We start from the raw sequence: 14,100 nt of genomic DNA, 5'->3' as shown, positions 1-14,100 counted from the left end.
TGCTACACAGGTCCGAGGGTGCCCCATGCAGATGAGCGGTTGGAGGGGCTAACGGGGCCCCCTGTTCACAGGTTACAGGGGTTCATAGGGCACCCCTCAGCAGAGGTGAGTGGATCTGATGGGCACCCCTCCGTATGTTAGGTTGGTGGGAGACACCCATATGGCAAAGGGATTGACAGGGCACCACTCACAGGTTGGAGGGTTTGATTGGGGAATTGACCCGCAGGTTAGTGAACAAACCCCTCACAGGTTGGAAGGGTCAGTGCCCCCCACCTGACTTTGGATGTTATTTGGGGGCGGATGTAACTTGTTAAAAGAGAAGTTACATTGTCCTTAAGGTTGGACAGCTGTAAAACAGACCCGGATCTGCTGGGGCCTTGTCTCCTGTTGTTACACGCCTGTCCCTCTCTTGCTTGACTGCTTCTTACCCACGCAGTGAGAGGGAGGAAAGGAGATAGTCTCTCCGTACCGTAGAGTTGTTTTTTGAAGATTGACATCCTCAGTTCTGGAAGCATACAAGAAGTGGTGCTTGGCTGGCTCCCTGTTGGACCCATGCTGGGTGTGTGTGAACAGCCTTACTGGGAAAGCACAATGAGGATCAAATCTGTTGGGTCTAATGTTAGTCTGTTTCCCTTGAGTCATTAATAGGCATGTTTAAGTATGTTATCTTCATGCCTCCAAAGGCAAAACAAAGACTCTTCCGTAGGTAAAGCGGTGACTTTCTTTTGGCTCCCCTCCTTTTTTCTTTCCAGCAGACTTCACCTATGTTTCATTCAACAAGCATGTGCGGTGACCACAAGTTTGGAGATCTTGAAATGGTGTCCTCTCAAAATAGTGAGGAAAGTGAAAAAGAGAAGAGCCCGCGCCTGCACCCCGAGGCCCTGATATCTGTCTTCCAGCAGTCGGGCAGCCAGAGCCCCGACTTGCGAATGGTGGGTGGCATGGCTCTGCCTTCTTGAGCCCCAACCCCGCAGGCCTCGGGAGAGCAGGTGTGGTGCGGGTGGCCGTGCAGCCCCAGCGGCTAGCGCCCCTCCCTCTTCCTCTTTGGCAGTAGTGGGAGGGGGTCAGCTGATTCCAGTTGCCTGGGCACATCTGGATACATGGAGGATGTGGTCAAATGACCAAGGGCAATGACTTTCCTACCTGCCCTATTAAGTGGCTCTTTGACGAAACTCTTGGCCATGTGACCTGTAGAGCCATCAGTGCTGTCCTCTGTGGGTTCTTGCAGATACAGAACGAGTGTTTCTCTTCTTACCCAGTGGTGTCTGTGTGGGTTCCTTTTACAACGTTTCTTGTTTCTCTCCTGGAACAAAAGGTCTCCTATACTGTAGTTTTACTGGACTGAAGATATTTCTATTACATTTATTTATACTCATCCTCTTTGTAGGGAGAATGTAAGGGCAAGGTTACATACAATAGGGTGAATGGGCTAGAAATTGTACTCTTAAAAGATATGATGGCTAGAAGGAAGCTGCGTTGGGACCCATGTGCCAGGGGTATCTATGGAAGTCTTGCTTAAAAGGCCATCTAGGGATAATTTTTTTTTAAGTTTATTTATTTTGAGAGAGAGTGTGAGTGCGACAGAGCACGTACGTGCAAGCAGGGTTGGGGCAGAGAGAGAGAGGGGGAGAGAGAGAATCCCAAGCAGGCTCCACACTGTCTGCACAGAGCCTGACAAGGGGCTCAAACCACAAAGCATGAGATCATGACCTGAGCTGAAATCAAGAGTCAGATGCTCATCGGATGGAGCTACCCAGACACCCCCATCTACAGATGATTTTAAAGGATTTTTAGTTGCTTAGAGAAATGGTATCTTTCTTGTTTCTGATGAGAACAATGTAATTTTTTTAGGTTTCAGTTTTTCTTCTGGTTGTGGCAGAGTTCAGGGTAAATTAGGATCCCCACCCACCTCTTGCCCTCATTTGCCCTCTGAGCTGACCTGTGTTTCAGCAGCTGGCTTGCTGTCAACATCCTGAGAAGCTTCCCTAACGTCCCCCACTCCCACCCCTCCCTCCTATCTGCTTTGGGCGACTTGAGTGTTTGTACAAACATATTCTTACGATCAACTTTGCCAAGAAAATGGCATTTTATTTGTGTAAACCCTCCTGCTGGGCTCTGAACTCCACAAGGGCTGGTACTCTGTTATTCATCTTTACATCCTCTGTGCCTGGAAGTGTTTCAAAAATATTTGCTGACCCAGTTGCCCATTACTGTTGGTTCCTCTGTTAACAGAGGCAACATCCCTCTGCTATGCATTCTGGATGGGCTGTAGTGGAAGATATGGACGGGCTTCTTTGTACATTAACAAAGTTTCCATTTGCAGTCCAGGGAGCAGATAAAAATAAGCCTGTGGAATGACCACTTTGTGGAATATGGCAGAACCGTGTGTATGTTTCGCACAGAGAAGATCCGGAAGCTTGTAGCCATGGGGATCCCTGAGTCTTTACGTGGCAAACTCTGGCTGCTTTTCTCAGGTAAGTGTTTCTGGTATTTTGAGGCCAAAAGTTCTTTCTGGAGCAGAACAGGAACAGAGGCCCAGATCTGAACAATGTGTGTGTGCAGGCAAGTCATCCATCTTTAGATTCTTTCTGTGATGTTCCCAGCCCAGAACTTCAGCACTCTTACTGTGTTACTTGTGGGACCTGGGTCAAGTTGCCTGAGACCCCTGGGCTGCGATGTTCTCCTTGGTCAATGTGAGATCTGGCTGAAGTGACCTCCTTTCTTTTAAAAGTAATGTTGAGTCTATACCTAGTCCTGAGAATTCTGTAAAGAACCTTCTAGAAGGGAAGTATCTCTCTAGGGCATGCATTCTGAAATACACTAAACAAACAAAAATCTGTGTATGTTGTTCACTTGCAGTGGCATTCAAATAAATCCCCCAGCATACTTTTTTTTTTTTTATTTTTTCTTTAACATTTATTTATTTTTGAGACAGAGAGAGACACAGCATGAACGGGGGAGGGGCAGAGAGAGAGGGAAACACAGAATCGGAAGCAGGCCCCAGGCTCCGAGCCATCAGCCCAGAGCCCGACACGGGGCTCGAACTCACGGACCGTGAGATCGTGACCTGAGGTGAGATCGTGACCTGAGCTGAAGTCGGACGCTTAACCGACTGAGCCACCCAGGCGCGCCCCCCCCCCCCCCCCAACCGCCAGCATACTTTCTATTGGTCCCTTGTCTGTTGAAGACACACAGGGTCCCTAAGAGGTACAATTGTGGACATTTTTTCTTCTGCCCACGTCTTCCTCTTATACCACTTGACCCATTCAGTGATGGCCTTGTCTGGCCTCAGGCCCCAGGTGCTGTTTGGTGACACTCACTGATGGGTGCGCAGAGACAGGGACCAACTTCTCCAGAGACAGGCTGAGCAGGCGTTTGTCTTTCTCTGCATTGAGTGTGGCTGTTTCATCTGGCTCGATAGAGGAGGTGGGGCCCTGCGGGCAGGAAGGGAAGGCCCTATTGTCCAGGGGTGTGACTTAGCTGCTCCTTTCAGGGTGCAGTGGGAGGCATGGTGAGGAGGTCCCCTTTCCTTCAGTGGCCTTGCTGCTCTCAGGTCAGCATGGGCCTCCCAGAGGCCGAGCCTGGGCACCTGTACTTTCCCTGTACACTTTTTTTGTTGTTGTTACAAGTTTATTTTTTTTATTTTGAGAGAGAGAGAGAGAGAGGGAGGGAGGGAGGGAGGGGCAGAGAGAGATTGAGTTGCGGGCGGAGAGAATCCCAAACAGGCCCCGCACTGTCAGTGCAGAGCTTGATGTGGGGCTCAAACTCACAAACTGAGATCATGACCTGAAGTCGGGAGCTTAACCGACTGAGCCACCCTGGAGCCCCTCCCTGCACATTTCTTATATTCTTCCCTCATGTCAGCTTCATGCTGACTCTCACCCCACCTTACTGTCTTCCTTCTTCCCAGTCTCTCCCCCAAATAACCAAGCCCATCCCCTCTCCAGCCCTGGGTGCCCAGATGCACATTTCCTGCTTTCTGACCTACTTGCTGGCATTTATTGATAGGTCTGCTACCACTGCTTACCTTGTCTCACATTCTGAGCCCCCCCACCTGTTGCCTTGTTTCTGCAGCTGCCCACCAAAGACAGGCCTTTTTAAAATTAAAAAATGCCTTCTCTATTTTTGTATCTAATAAAAACAACCCCTACTCAGAGTTGGAAAGAAAATAGAGAGGAACGAGCAAAGAAAGTAACATGACTCATAATCTTACCACCCAATGAGTGACACCTGTTAATGCCACCGGCTTATCGTCTGCCTCTTTAATGAAAATACACACACGTTTTATTAAAAAAAAAAAAAAGGCTAGTTCATAAAGGGCTGTCTTTCCTTTCAAGCAGTAGTGTTGACAAAAAGATTGCTGTGGTGTTTAGGCTGTTGCGTAATGAGTGACAGCTGTTAGTATTAAGCATTGATGACAGGGGAGTGCCGTAATGGTTGTTTATCAGATGTGATGGGAATCACAGCAGATGGGAGAGTTGAGGAGCATAGTATACTAAACCCAGTCAGAAGTAAAAAACCTTACCTAGCATTTAAAGGCAGAACTGGGCCCTTTCTGCTTGCCCTGCTCTCCTGGGACCTCCCTGTGTGGGGCTGGTCTCAGGACTGGAGCCCCACCTGCCGCTAGCGCCCAAGCAGGACCATTGGCTGGAAGCACAGGTGCCCTGGTGCTGGCTGATAAGGGAATGGGATCCTCATGTGTTATGGATGCCTCACCCCTGATGTCATCTGCCTGTCAGAGGCTTGGGTGGGAGCTCAGCAGTAGGTGGGCTATGCTTGGTCGACCTGCACATCATGATCCCGGCCTCAGACTTTCTTGTTGTTGGCTTGTTGGCTCCTTGATAATTGTGTGATTACTTAAGCATAATTGTACATGTTTCACACATACATGCTCAGTAATTTATTGTTGAGTTAACATATGAAAATTGTGTGTACATCTGTATGTATGAATACACCCACATATCCACTCTTCCTGTTACGAGAGAATACAACTTATTAAAAACATATTAATACAGTTATTTCTAGTATGAGCTGTTTCCCTCTATGTAAGGTTATTCTTAGAAAAGCCACATTATTTCATTTTCTTTCTTTCTTTGTTTTTGGCAGAAATGAAGTCCTTTTGGTTGTGTGTGGTCTCAAAATATTTTATGTCCCTCAAGTAATGAGACCCCATTGAGGTCTTCCGGCAGGACAAGCCCCCTCCCCATGTTGATTCTATCCTGGTAATCCACCCCCTTGAAAAATTACTTTTAAATCGTCAGATGCCGTAACTGATCTCGCCTCGCATCCTGGTTACTATGGTAATCTGGTGGAGGAGTCCATGGGAAAATGTTGCCTGGTGACGGAGGAGATAGAACGGGACCTGCACCGTTCCTTACCAGAGCACCCCGCCTTCCAAAATGAAACCGGAATTGCTGCTTTGAGGAGAGTCCTGACGGCTTATGCCCACCGGAACCCTAAAATTGGGTACTGCCAGGTGAGGCGTGCAGTGAGGAGCAGTCTTGTGTTGAGTCCATGTCTTGTGTTGATCTGCTGGGCTTCAGCTCCTGGTGTTCTTGGCTGTCTGGTACTGACTGTTCTGTGAGGGCTCTGTGCTTCGTCCCTTCCCTGAAAGAATGTATCAAATAAGGCTGAAGGAATCATCTTCATATAGTCAAACAGGCTGATTACTTGAAATTAGAAACTTTGCTTGGAGCAAAGAGCAGTGCACATGCTGAGTTGCTGTCCACGGTAGGACAGATTGTCTCCACCACCCCTCCAGGCCTCCGCTGTAGGACGGCACTGATAACCCTTCTGTGGAGCTTTATTTTTCTAGATCTCTACAGAAGTTGTGGGGATTATTTAAAAAAATATCAGTGCCATTTGGGGAGGAAAAAGATGTTTGGGGTCAGTCCCTTTCCTTCAGGAAGCACAAGTGGAGGTAAGACGTCCTCGGAGCAGTTGCTGAGTTTGCTCGGGAAGTTTACTCAGGGATGTGGTAAAGAAGCACAAAATAAAACTCAGTAAATTAAAACACCCTCCCTCCGGCCCCAGCATGAGATGGGGTTAGAGGCGTTTCTGATATTTGAAAATAGAAGACTTTAAACTTTGTTTTCCTGTAAATAAGCAAAATCAGTGTGTGAATGTCTTGTGTGTGTTTGAACATACAGAATGGTTGGATTTGACCTGAGCCTGAGGCTCAGCATTACTAGATGGGGACAGTAACGGGACGATGGCTGGTCACTCAGCCTGGTGTGTCTTGTGGGGACCATGTTGATAATGTGATCATTCCACCTCATGAGTGTCAGTGTGGTTGGGCTGCCCTGGGTCTCTCATCTGCAGTCTGACTTGTGTGGTTTTTAGTATCTGTGTGGCCTGGTCACTAACCGTCCCCTCCTCTGTGAACCCGAGCAGTCCATGAACATCCTGACCTCCGTTTTGCTGCTGTATGCCAAGGAGGAGGAGGCCTTCTGGCTGCTGGTTGCTGTGTGTGAGCGGATGCTCCCCGACTACTTCAACCACCGAGTCATTGGTAATGTGCCTCCTTCCCCTTCCTCCTCGTCCTCTGTGCTTGGGGAGTAGGGACAGAGCCTGGGCCAAGACATGTGTCATCAGTTCTCAGTAAAAAATCCCCTGTGCTGCTCAGCTGGTCTCTGTACAAACCCTGCTTGGCTCTTGAATTTGCACAACTAACCGGTGTAATTCTCTGCACTATTCTAGCAAAATGGTGTAGTGAGGTAACCTGAAAAGAAAATTTCTTAGGCTCAGGAAACAAGTTGAAGAGTGAAAACCAGAGAGGTTTTTCCTTGTGGCCTGGAAGCGGAGGGTGGTCTTCCTCTCAGTATCCAAGGAGCTCATGCAGACAGACGACCCCTTTCGCCCCGAGGAGAGGAGGCACATGGAGCAGTGCTGGCGACCCTCGAGGCTGGACCTGAAGGGCACACTTGGAAACGCCCCCGTACCCCCACCACTTGCATATGCTGATAGTGAGAAGGTCCATTTGTTGCTGCTGGGCTCTGGGCAGACCCGTGACCCCACAGCTCTCAGGCACACACTTGATACCTTCTTTTCTTCTTATGGCTGATTTGAACTTGCATTATTTTGTGGTCCAGCACCTCCTAGTGGACAAGTGACAGAAAAATTGCCTCTGCTTGGTGATACTCTTAGATACCCTTTCTGGAGGTGGCCTAATATTAGGGTGGCAGCTGTGAGAACAGAAACAAAAGAACGAATTTGAGACAGAATTTGGCAAAGGACTGGATGTAGGAGCAAGGCAGGAAGAAGATGCTTTCTGAAGACTGGTATCCAAAGACCTGAGGGAATGTGATGACCACTGAGAGTAAAGGGGGGGGTTAGCTGGGAAGGAGGTGACCACTTGGTGCCTTTTAGTGGTCTTTCGGTACACTTTAGACCGTCTTTCCTGGTTCCCTTCATGTGCCTGAGTGCTCCCCTTTGTACTTTATGTTGTGGGAGGCAGTTTAACCTTGTACATGGTAGTACAGATTCATCAGACCTCAGGGACATCGGGAGGCAAGTTGCCAAAGCGGTCATCTGTTGATGGTGTTGCAATGGCACAGTTCATACTCCTCGGTGACCAGCAGACTGTCAGTGATAATGTGCACACTGTGTGACCACCACCCAGTGCAGGGTGGAGTATTTCCATAACCCACAAAGTTCCCTTCTGCCCCTTCCCCACCTGTGGCAGGATACTGATTTCCATCACCACGGATTAGTTCAACCCATTCTTGAACTTGGTATAAATGTAATGACAGAGAATGTAATCTCTTTTGTGTCTGGCTTCCTTTGTATAACATGAGGTTGTTGGTGCATCAGTAATTTGTTCCTTCCTATTGCCGAGTAGCCCTTCACTGTACATTTATACCATGATTTGTTTATCCAGTCATCTGTTAGTAGAGATTTGAGTTGCTTCCAGGTTTTTTATTGTAAGTAAAGTTGCAATACACATTCCTGTAGAAGTCTCTTTGTGAATAAAGTTTGTCTGTTTTCTGGAGTATTTACCTAGGAGTAGAATTGCTAGGTCCCAGGTTAGATGTATTTTTAATTTTGTAAGAAACTGTTTTTCAAAGCAAGATATTCTGTAGTCACACATCTCACACCAGCAATGTAGAAGTTCTAGCTGCTCCACATCCCTGTTAGTCCTTGGAATTGTCTTTTTAATTTTTGCCATTCTAGTGGGTAAGAAGGGATCTGTCATGGAGGCTTTAATTTGCCTTTCTTTGATTAAGGATCTTCAACATATTTTTCTGTGCTTCCTGGCCATTTGTTTATTGTCTCCTTACATCTTTTGCCTATTTAAAGAAAAATTGGTTATTGATGACTAAGTTGCAAGAGTTGTTGTTTTGAATACAAGACCTTTGTCAGGTATTACAAATATTTACATGTATTACAAATATTTTCTGAGTTCACAGTTTGTATTATTATTTTATTGTTTTTTGAAGAACACCAGTCTTTAATTTTCATGAAGTCCAATTTATAACTTTTTCTGTGGCTAGTGCTTTTTTGTGTCCTAAGAAATTTTGCCTTTTTCCTCTATTTTCCTTGAGAAGCTTTATAGTATTAGCTCTTATATTTAGGTCTGTGACACATTTCAGATGTATTTTCTTGTATGATGTGAAGTAGAACTCGAGGTTCCCACCCCCTTCCTCCCTCCCCCACACAGGTATCCTCTGATTGAGCGTTATTTTGTGAAAATACTATCCCCAATGAATTACCCTAGTCAATGTCAAAAATCAGGTGTGAGTCCTTTTCTGGACTCCAGTTTGGTTTCATTGTTCTGATCATCTCAGATTAGTTTCAGTTTCAGGCTAACTTTAGAAAGTGTGACTCCCTGCCCAACCAAGTCTCCATGGCCTGCCTTTTCCAGGGGCCCAGGTAGACCAGTCAGTCTTTGAGGAGCTCATCAAGGAGCACCTCCCCGAGCTGGCGGAGCACATGAACGACCTCTCAGCCCTAGCGTCCATCTCTCTCTCGTGGTTCCTGACTCTGTTCCTCAGCATTATGCCTCTGGAGAGCGCAGTGAGCGTTGTGGATTGCTTCTTCTACGATGGGATCAAAGCCATTTTCCAGCTGGGGCTGGCCGTGCTGGAAGCCAACGCTGAGGGCCTGTGCAGCAGCAAGGACGATGGCCAGGCCCTCATGGTCCTCAGCAGGTGGGCTCATGGGGGGTGAGGCAGGCAGCCGAGGGCTCTGCCAGACAGATGATGGGTAAAGGCAGCAGCAGGTGCCCAGCAGGGCCGTCATTGTGGAATTTTTCCTTCCACTCTGCCACTTGTCATCCTATCAGGTGGCACTGTTGGCTGTGTGTGGTGAAAAGCGCCATCTTCCCCACTCCTCTCCAGCTAGTGAGAGGGTACAGGAGGAGAGTGGGCTCTCAGCGCTTTTCTCTGAGGAGATACACACTCAGAGTGGCCTTGAATGGGGCAGGTGGGCACTAGGAAATGGTGGTCTCACGCAGCTAGCTGGAGGTTTCAGACATTTGATGTGCAGGGGCTGGTGTGTTACAGTGAAAGAAAAGCCCCATGAGGCTGACGACTGGAATCTGGGTTTCTTGGAGCTGAGGGCAAGGTGAAAGACAGATGAGAGTTTCCCTTTCGGAACGCTGTGGAAGCTTGCAATTGCATGTATGCACAGAACTTTGTATTGACTTCCAGAGAGTTCCCGATCTCTGCAAACCCACCCATGGAGCCCAGATCAACAAGTCTGGCATTAGGGATGTCTCCTTTTCTCTAAAGGAGCACAGTGGTTGCTACCTTGCCCTCCTCCCAGTGTTTGAAGACAAATGAACTCTGTTTGAAAGTGCTCTGAGATGTCTCACGGCCCCTGTGAAGGTAGTGGGTGTGGTGTGGTGCTCAGGTGAGAGGGGAAACCAGTGCTTCAAAGGTGGGTTGTGTGCTCAGGTTTCTAGATCACATTAAGAATGAGGACAGCCCTGGACCCTCAGTCGGCAGCCACCATGCCTTTTTCTCTGATGACCAGGAGCCCTACCCTGTGACTGACATTGCCGACCTGATCCGGGACTCCTATGAGGTAACTGGACCTGGCCCCATCCCCACCCTCGCCCTCTTGGAAACTTGCTCAAGTGGGTTGCTCAGGTGGGTTTTGAGGGAGGTTCCCTGACTACTACTACTTTCCTCTGTTTGTATGCAAAAAGGGATTCTGTGCATGAGTGACTCTCTGTTTCTCTGCAGAAATTTGGAGACCAGTCTGTGGAGCAGATTGAGCACCTGCGCTGTAAGCACAGGATCAGGGTTCTCCAAGGCCATGAAGATACCACAAAGCAGAATGTGGTGAGTCAAGGGTTATCAGAATGGCAGTCAGGCACTAACCTGGGCTCTGGTCTCCTGTTGGTCTCATAAGAATGCCAGCTTTTGGGGTGCCTGCCTGGCTCAGTGAGAAGAGCCTGCAACTCTTGATCTCAGGGTCATGAGTTCAAGCCCCACATTAGGTGTAGAGATTACTAAAAAGAAATACATAAACTTAATGCCAGCTTTGTACCCACCCCCCATTGAATTAGAATGACCTGGTATAGAAACAGCAGAGGTTCTCAAGTCAGACTGTGAGCAGTTTAACCACCGTGAGCCCCAGCTTACCCGGTTGTAAAATGAGGATACTAATACCCAGCATCTGGGATTAAATGAAGTCTGATATATAAAATGCCTAGCACAGAAGGCCTGCAGTGTTTGTTGTTATTCAGGCGGAACTTCCTGCCCAAGCCCCGTCTTTGCTAGAGTTTGACTTCTGTCAGAACCTACACATTTGTCCTGAGGCACTGATGTGTGAATTGGAAAGGTTGAGGGTAAACACCTTGAGAAAGTTACCATATGGTGATCTTTGCGTCAGAGAGGAACAGGCTGCTCTGGTAGACAGGACTGGCGCCTGGCGTCCCCTCGCCCCCCTACGAGCAAGAAGAGCCCCCTGTGCCTCCGATCCTCCTAGGTGCTGGCACAGAACTCACTCCATTGCTGTTCATTCTTCTTTCAAGCTCCGCGTTGTTACCCCAGAAGTCTCCATTCTTCCTGAAGACCTGGAAGAACTCTATGACTTATTCAAGGTAGGAAACTCTGGGCAAATGGGGGAGTGAAAGGCCAAGCCCATGTTGTTGGCCTGCCGGGGTGGGTGGGTGAGCACGTGGAAGCTGCGGAGTCTGCCACGCGCCTGTTCAGTGGCAGCAGAGGCCGGAGCTGCCCCACTTGCTGGCTCCATCTTCTCCTCGCCTGCCTGCGGCTCACACACGAGAGCTGTGCTCTGCCGAGGGCCTTGGGTGCCGGTAACCCATTCTTCACGGTTCTCCATGGAGTTCCCAGGCCTGAGTACGTGGAACAGTGACCATTACTATCATCACCACCTCCTATGCTTTGTAATGACTCCTACTCCCATCCGTAATACATGTTGACATATTTTGATATTTGGCTTTAAGAGCACGTTACTTTATACTTGACTTGCCCTTGATACTCTTACTAGCACTTTTCCATGTTGCCACATAGTCTTACTCATTTTAAAATGACCTTAGAGTCTATCATTGACGATACTAAATATACTAAACCGTATTTCTAATATTTGGATATTGAGGTAGATATCCAGATCTTGCTACTTAAATCACGCAGCAGAGAAAATTTTCCATAACCCTGCTAGAACTGTCCTTGCTTGAAACAGCAGATGAAAATGGGGAAGACAGGCAGGATTTAGGTGACCCACACCTGACACTATGGCAGTGAAGGGGGAGAAAGGACAGTTGGAGGAAGCAAGTCTGGAGTCTGGCTTCCAGAACCCTTCCTGGTGGGGACTCTGAGCTGCTGTCCTTCCTGAACTCAGATTGTCAAACTGATGGAAATAGTACTAAGCTACACGTCAGGTGCTTCTAAGCAGAGCAGTAGAGGTGGTCTGAACCTTGTGCACATCTGTCGTGGCATATTTGCCTGCAGTCACTGAAATGGCTGTTGGCCTAGAGTCCTGGCACCCTCGTTCCTAGTGAGCAGGATGTATAGGGAGGACTTCTCAGATCCGTGTCTTCTATGAACATCCCCTGTCTTCAAGTTTGATAGTTTCCTCTGTTGAGAAGAGAAAATATGAAGTCAAAGGTTACTGGTGTCCCAAGCCCCCACCTCTCTTCGACTTTCGAGGAGGAAAAATAGGGAATACTAGAAACATAAAGACAGGTAGACAAGTGTGTTGTTTAGCGTGAAAGTATTTCGTTTATTTAAGGCTAACTGTTCTCAGTCTAAGACCTGACACAAATCTGAATTTATAGAATTTAAAAGACTGGTTTAAATGAGTAAAAGTCATTAAATACTAGCCATGTTCATCTTTAATACAAAGAGTATTTAAAGAAGGTAGAGCTGTTTTCCTATTTCTGTCTTTCCTGTGAACGATGTGTTTGGTACTTAATGAAATTTTATTTGTAGTTAGCTTTCCAACTCTTAGGACTAACTACAAATAGAAACTTAAGAACTATAAATACAAAATATTTTTTAAGATACACTTCCAAAGGAAATTGCAGGAAAATAGCATGATAATCATGGTGTCTGATTGCGTTGTACAGCACTTTTATGTACTCGCTCCAGTGCTTCTGGGCCCAGAGTCTGCATGTGCCCCACCACATAAGAGCCCTGTCAGACTGTCCTTTCTCTCCATGCTTCTGGCCTTCTCTGAATTCCCTTGGCTTTCATAGCCCGACGTCATGTGTCATAATACTTGCCTAAGTACTGTGTGGGGTATAATGTTCTCTAGTTGGGTTTTACATACACCTCTGGTCTTTTCAGTCAGAATTTCATTTTCTCAGGGAAAGGTTCACCTAGAGATACCCTTCCATTGCTTTATAAATACATGATAGGTTATTAATAAGGAGTCTGTTCCATAACTTCACTGCATCCTTCCCTAAGCCTGGAATGAATGGGCATGATCCTTCTGTGTTAACAAGCAGTAGCTCTGACTGTCTTCATTACATACTCTTTCCTATTCAAGATGAACCATGTGGTTGATACTTAATGAAATCTATTTTTATTGGTAATTTAAAGCAGTTTTTTAAGGTTTGAATGCAGTTTTTTTCTTTTAGTTTTATTGATATGACCAGCATCCAGCACTGTAAGTTTAAAGCATGCAGCATGACGACTTGACTTACGTATATTGTCAGGTGATTACTACAGTAAGCTTAAGAATTATTTTTCCTTATGATGAGAACTTTGGGATCCACTCTCTTAGCAACTTTCAAGTATACTATATAGCCCTTAACTATAGTCGTCACGTCATACATTACATCCCTAGTGCTTCTTATAACTGGAAATTTGTACCTTCTGGCCACTTCACCCAGTTCCCCCACTCCTCACCCCAGCCTCGGAGAACCACAAGTCTGATTTCTTTTTTCGAGTTTGGCATTTTGTTTTTAGATTCCACATAAGATTGAGATCAATACAATATTTTTCTTTTTTTTCCTGCCTGATTTATTTCACTTCGCATCATGCCTTCATGGTCCATCCGTGTTGTAAAGCAGTCTTTCAAATTATATAAATTCAGATTTGTGATGTCTGTCTCCTATTCTCTCAAATTGAGAACAGTATCATTAATCTTACCCCAGTAAGATGTGAACAATATAATACAAACTTGGTGTCACAGAATATTTCTGGAAACACCAAAGACCTGAAAAACAGTTATTTATGTATTCCATAAACCTGCTCTTATTAATGATCTGTTAAATTCATTCACTCTTGAATGAATTATCAGGCTGTTTAATAATATTTGGGAGCCAAAATTTAATTTTGGCTCAGGTCATGATCTCCTGATTTGTGGGTTTGAGCCCCATAGTGGGCTCTGCACTGGCAGCATAGAGTCTGCTTGAGATTCTCCCTCCCTCCCTCTCTCTCTCTCTCTCTCTCTCTCTCTCTCTCTCTCTCTGCCCACCCCCTTGCTCTTGCTCTTTCTTACTCAAAATAAATAAACTTTTAAAAGTTTATTTGGTCTCTTTAATATTTTGCTTGCTCCCATATTCTGGTTAAGACTTATTTTCAACTTTTAATTAAAAATCACAAAACAAAGAAAATAAAATTATACCTATTCTTCCCATAAAAAAAAAAAAAAAAAAGAAGAAACTTTTAAGCAAAAATGAAA

The 14,100-nt window shown here is 46.3% G+C and overlaps 1 protein-coding gene across 5 annotated transcripts in view; it reads left to right on the top strand.

The window, feature by feature from the left end:
- The window catches only part of TBC1D8 (TBC1 domain family member 8), a 112,816-nt gene that overhangs the window by 81,449 nt on the left and 17,267 nt on the right, over positions 1-14,100 (top strand). For 3 of the 5 annotated variants that reach the window (XM_086701350.1, XM_086701348.1, XM_086701346.1), the window contains 8 exons: positions 753-932; positions 2,324-2,474; positions 5,262-5,476; positions 6,394-6,511; positions 8,864-9,149; positions 9,897-10,026; positions 10,188-10,286; positions 10,982-11,050. In XM_086701350.1, the coding sequence (XP_086557476.1) occupies positions 753-932; positions 2,324-2,474; positions 5,262-5,476; positions 6,394-6,511; positions 8,864-9,149; positions 9,897-10,026; positions 10,188-10,286; positions 10,982-11,050 (1,248 nt within the window). The remainder of the gene's footprint in view (positions 1-752; positions 933-2,323; positions 2,475-5,261; positions 5,477-6,393; positions 6,512-8,863; positions 9,150-9,896; positions 10,027-10,187; positions 10,287-10,981; positions 11,051-14,100) is intronic. The other 2 variants (XM_086701349.1, XM_086701347.1) reach the window with 1 other exon arrangement.

Source organism: Puma concolor, chromosome A3, assembly GCF_028749965.1.
Source record: "Puma concolor isolate L17-30 chromosome A3, mPumCon1.1.hap2, whole genome shotgun sequence".
NCBI lineage: Eukaryota > Metazoa > Chordata > Mammalia > Carnivora > Felidae > Puma > Puma concolor.
This window is presented reverse-complemented; position numbering and strand designations above follow the sequence as displayed.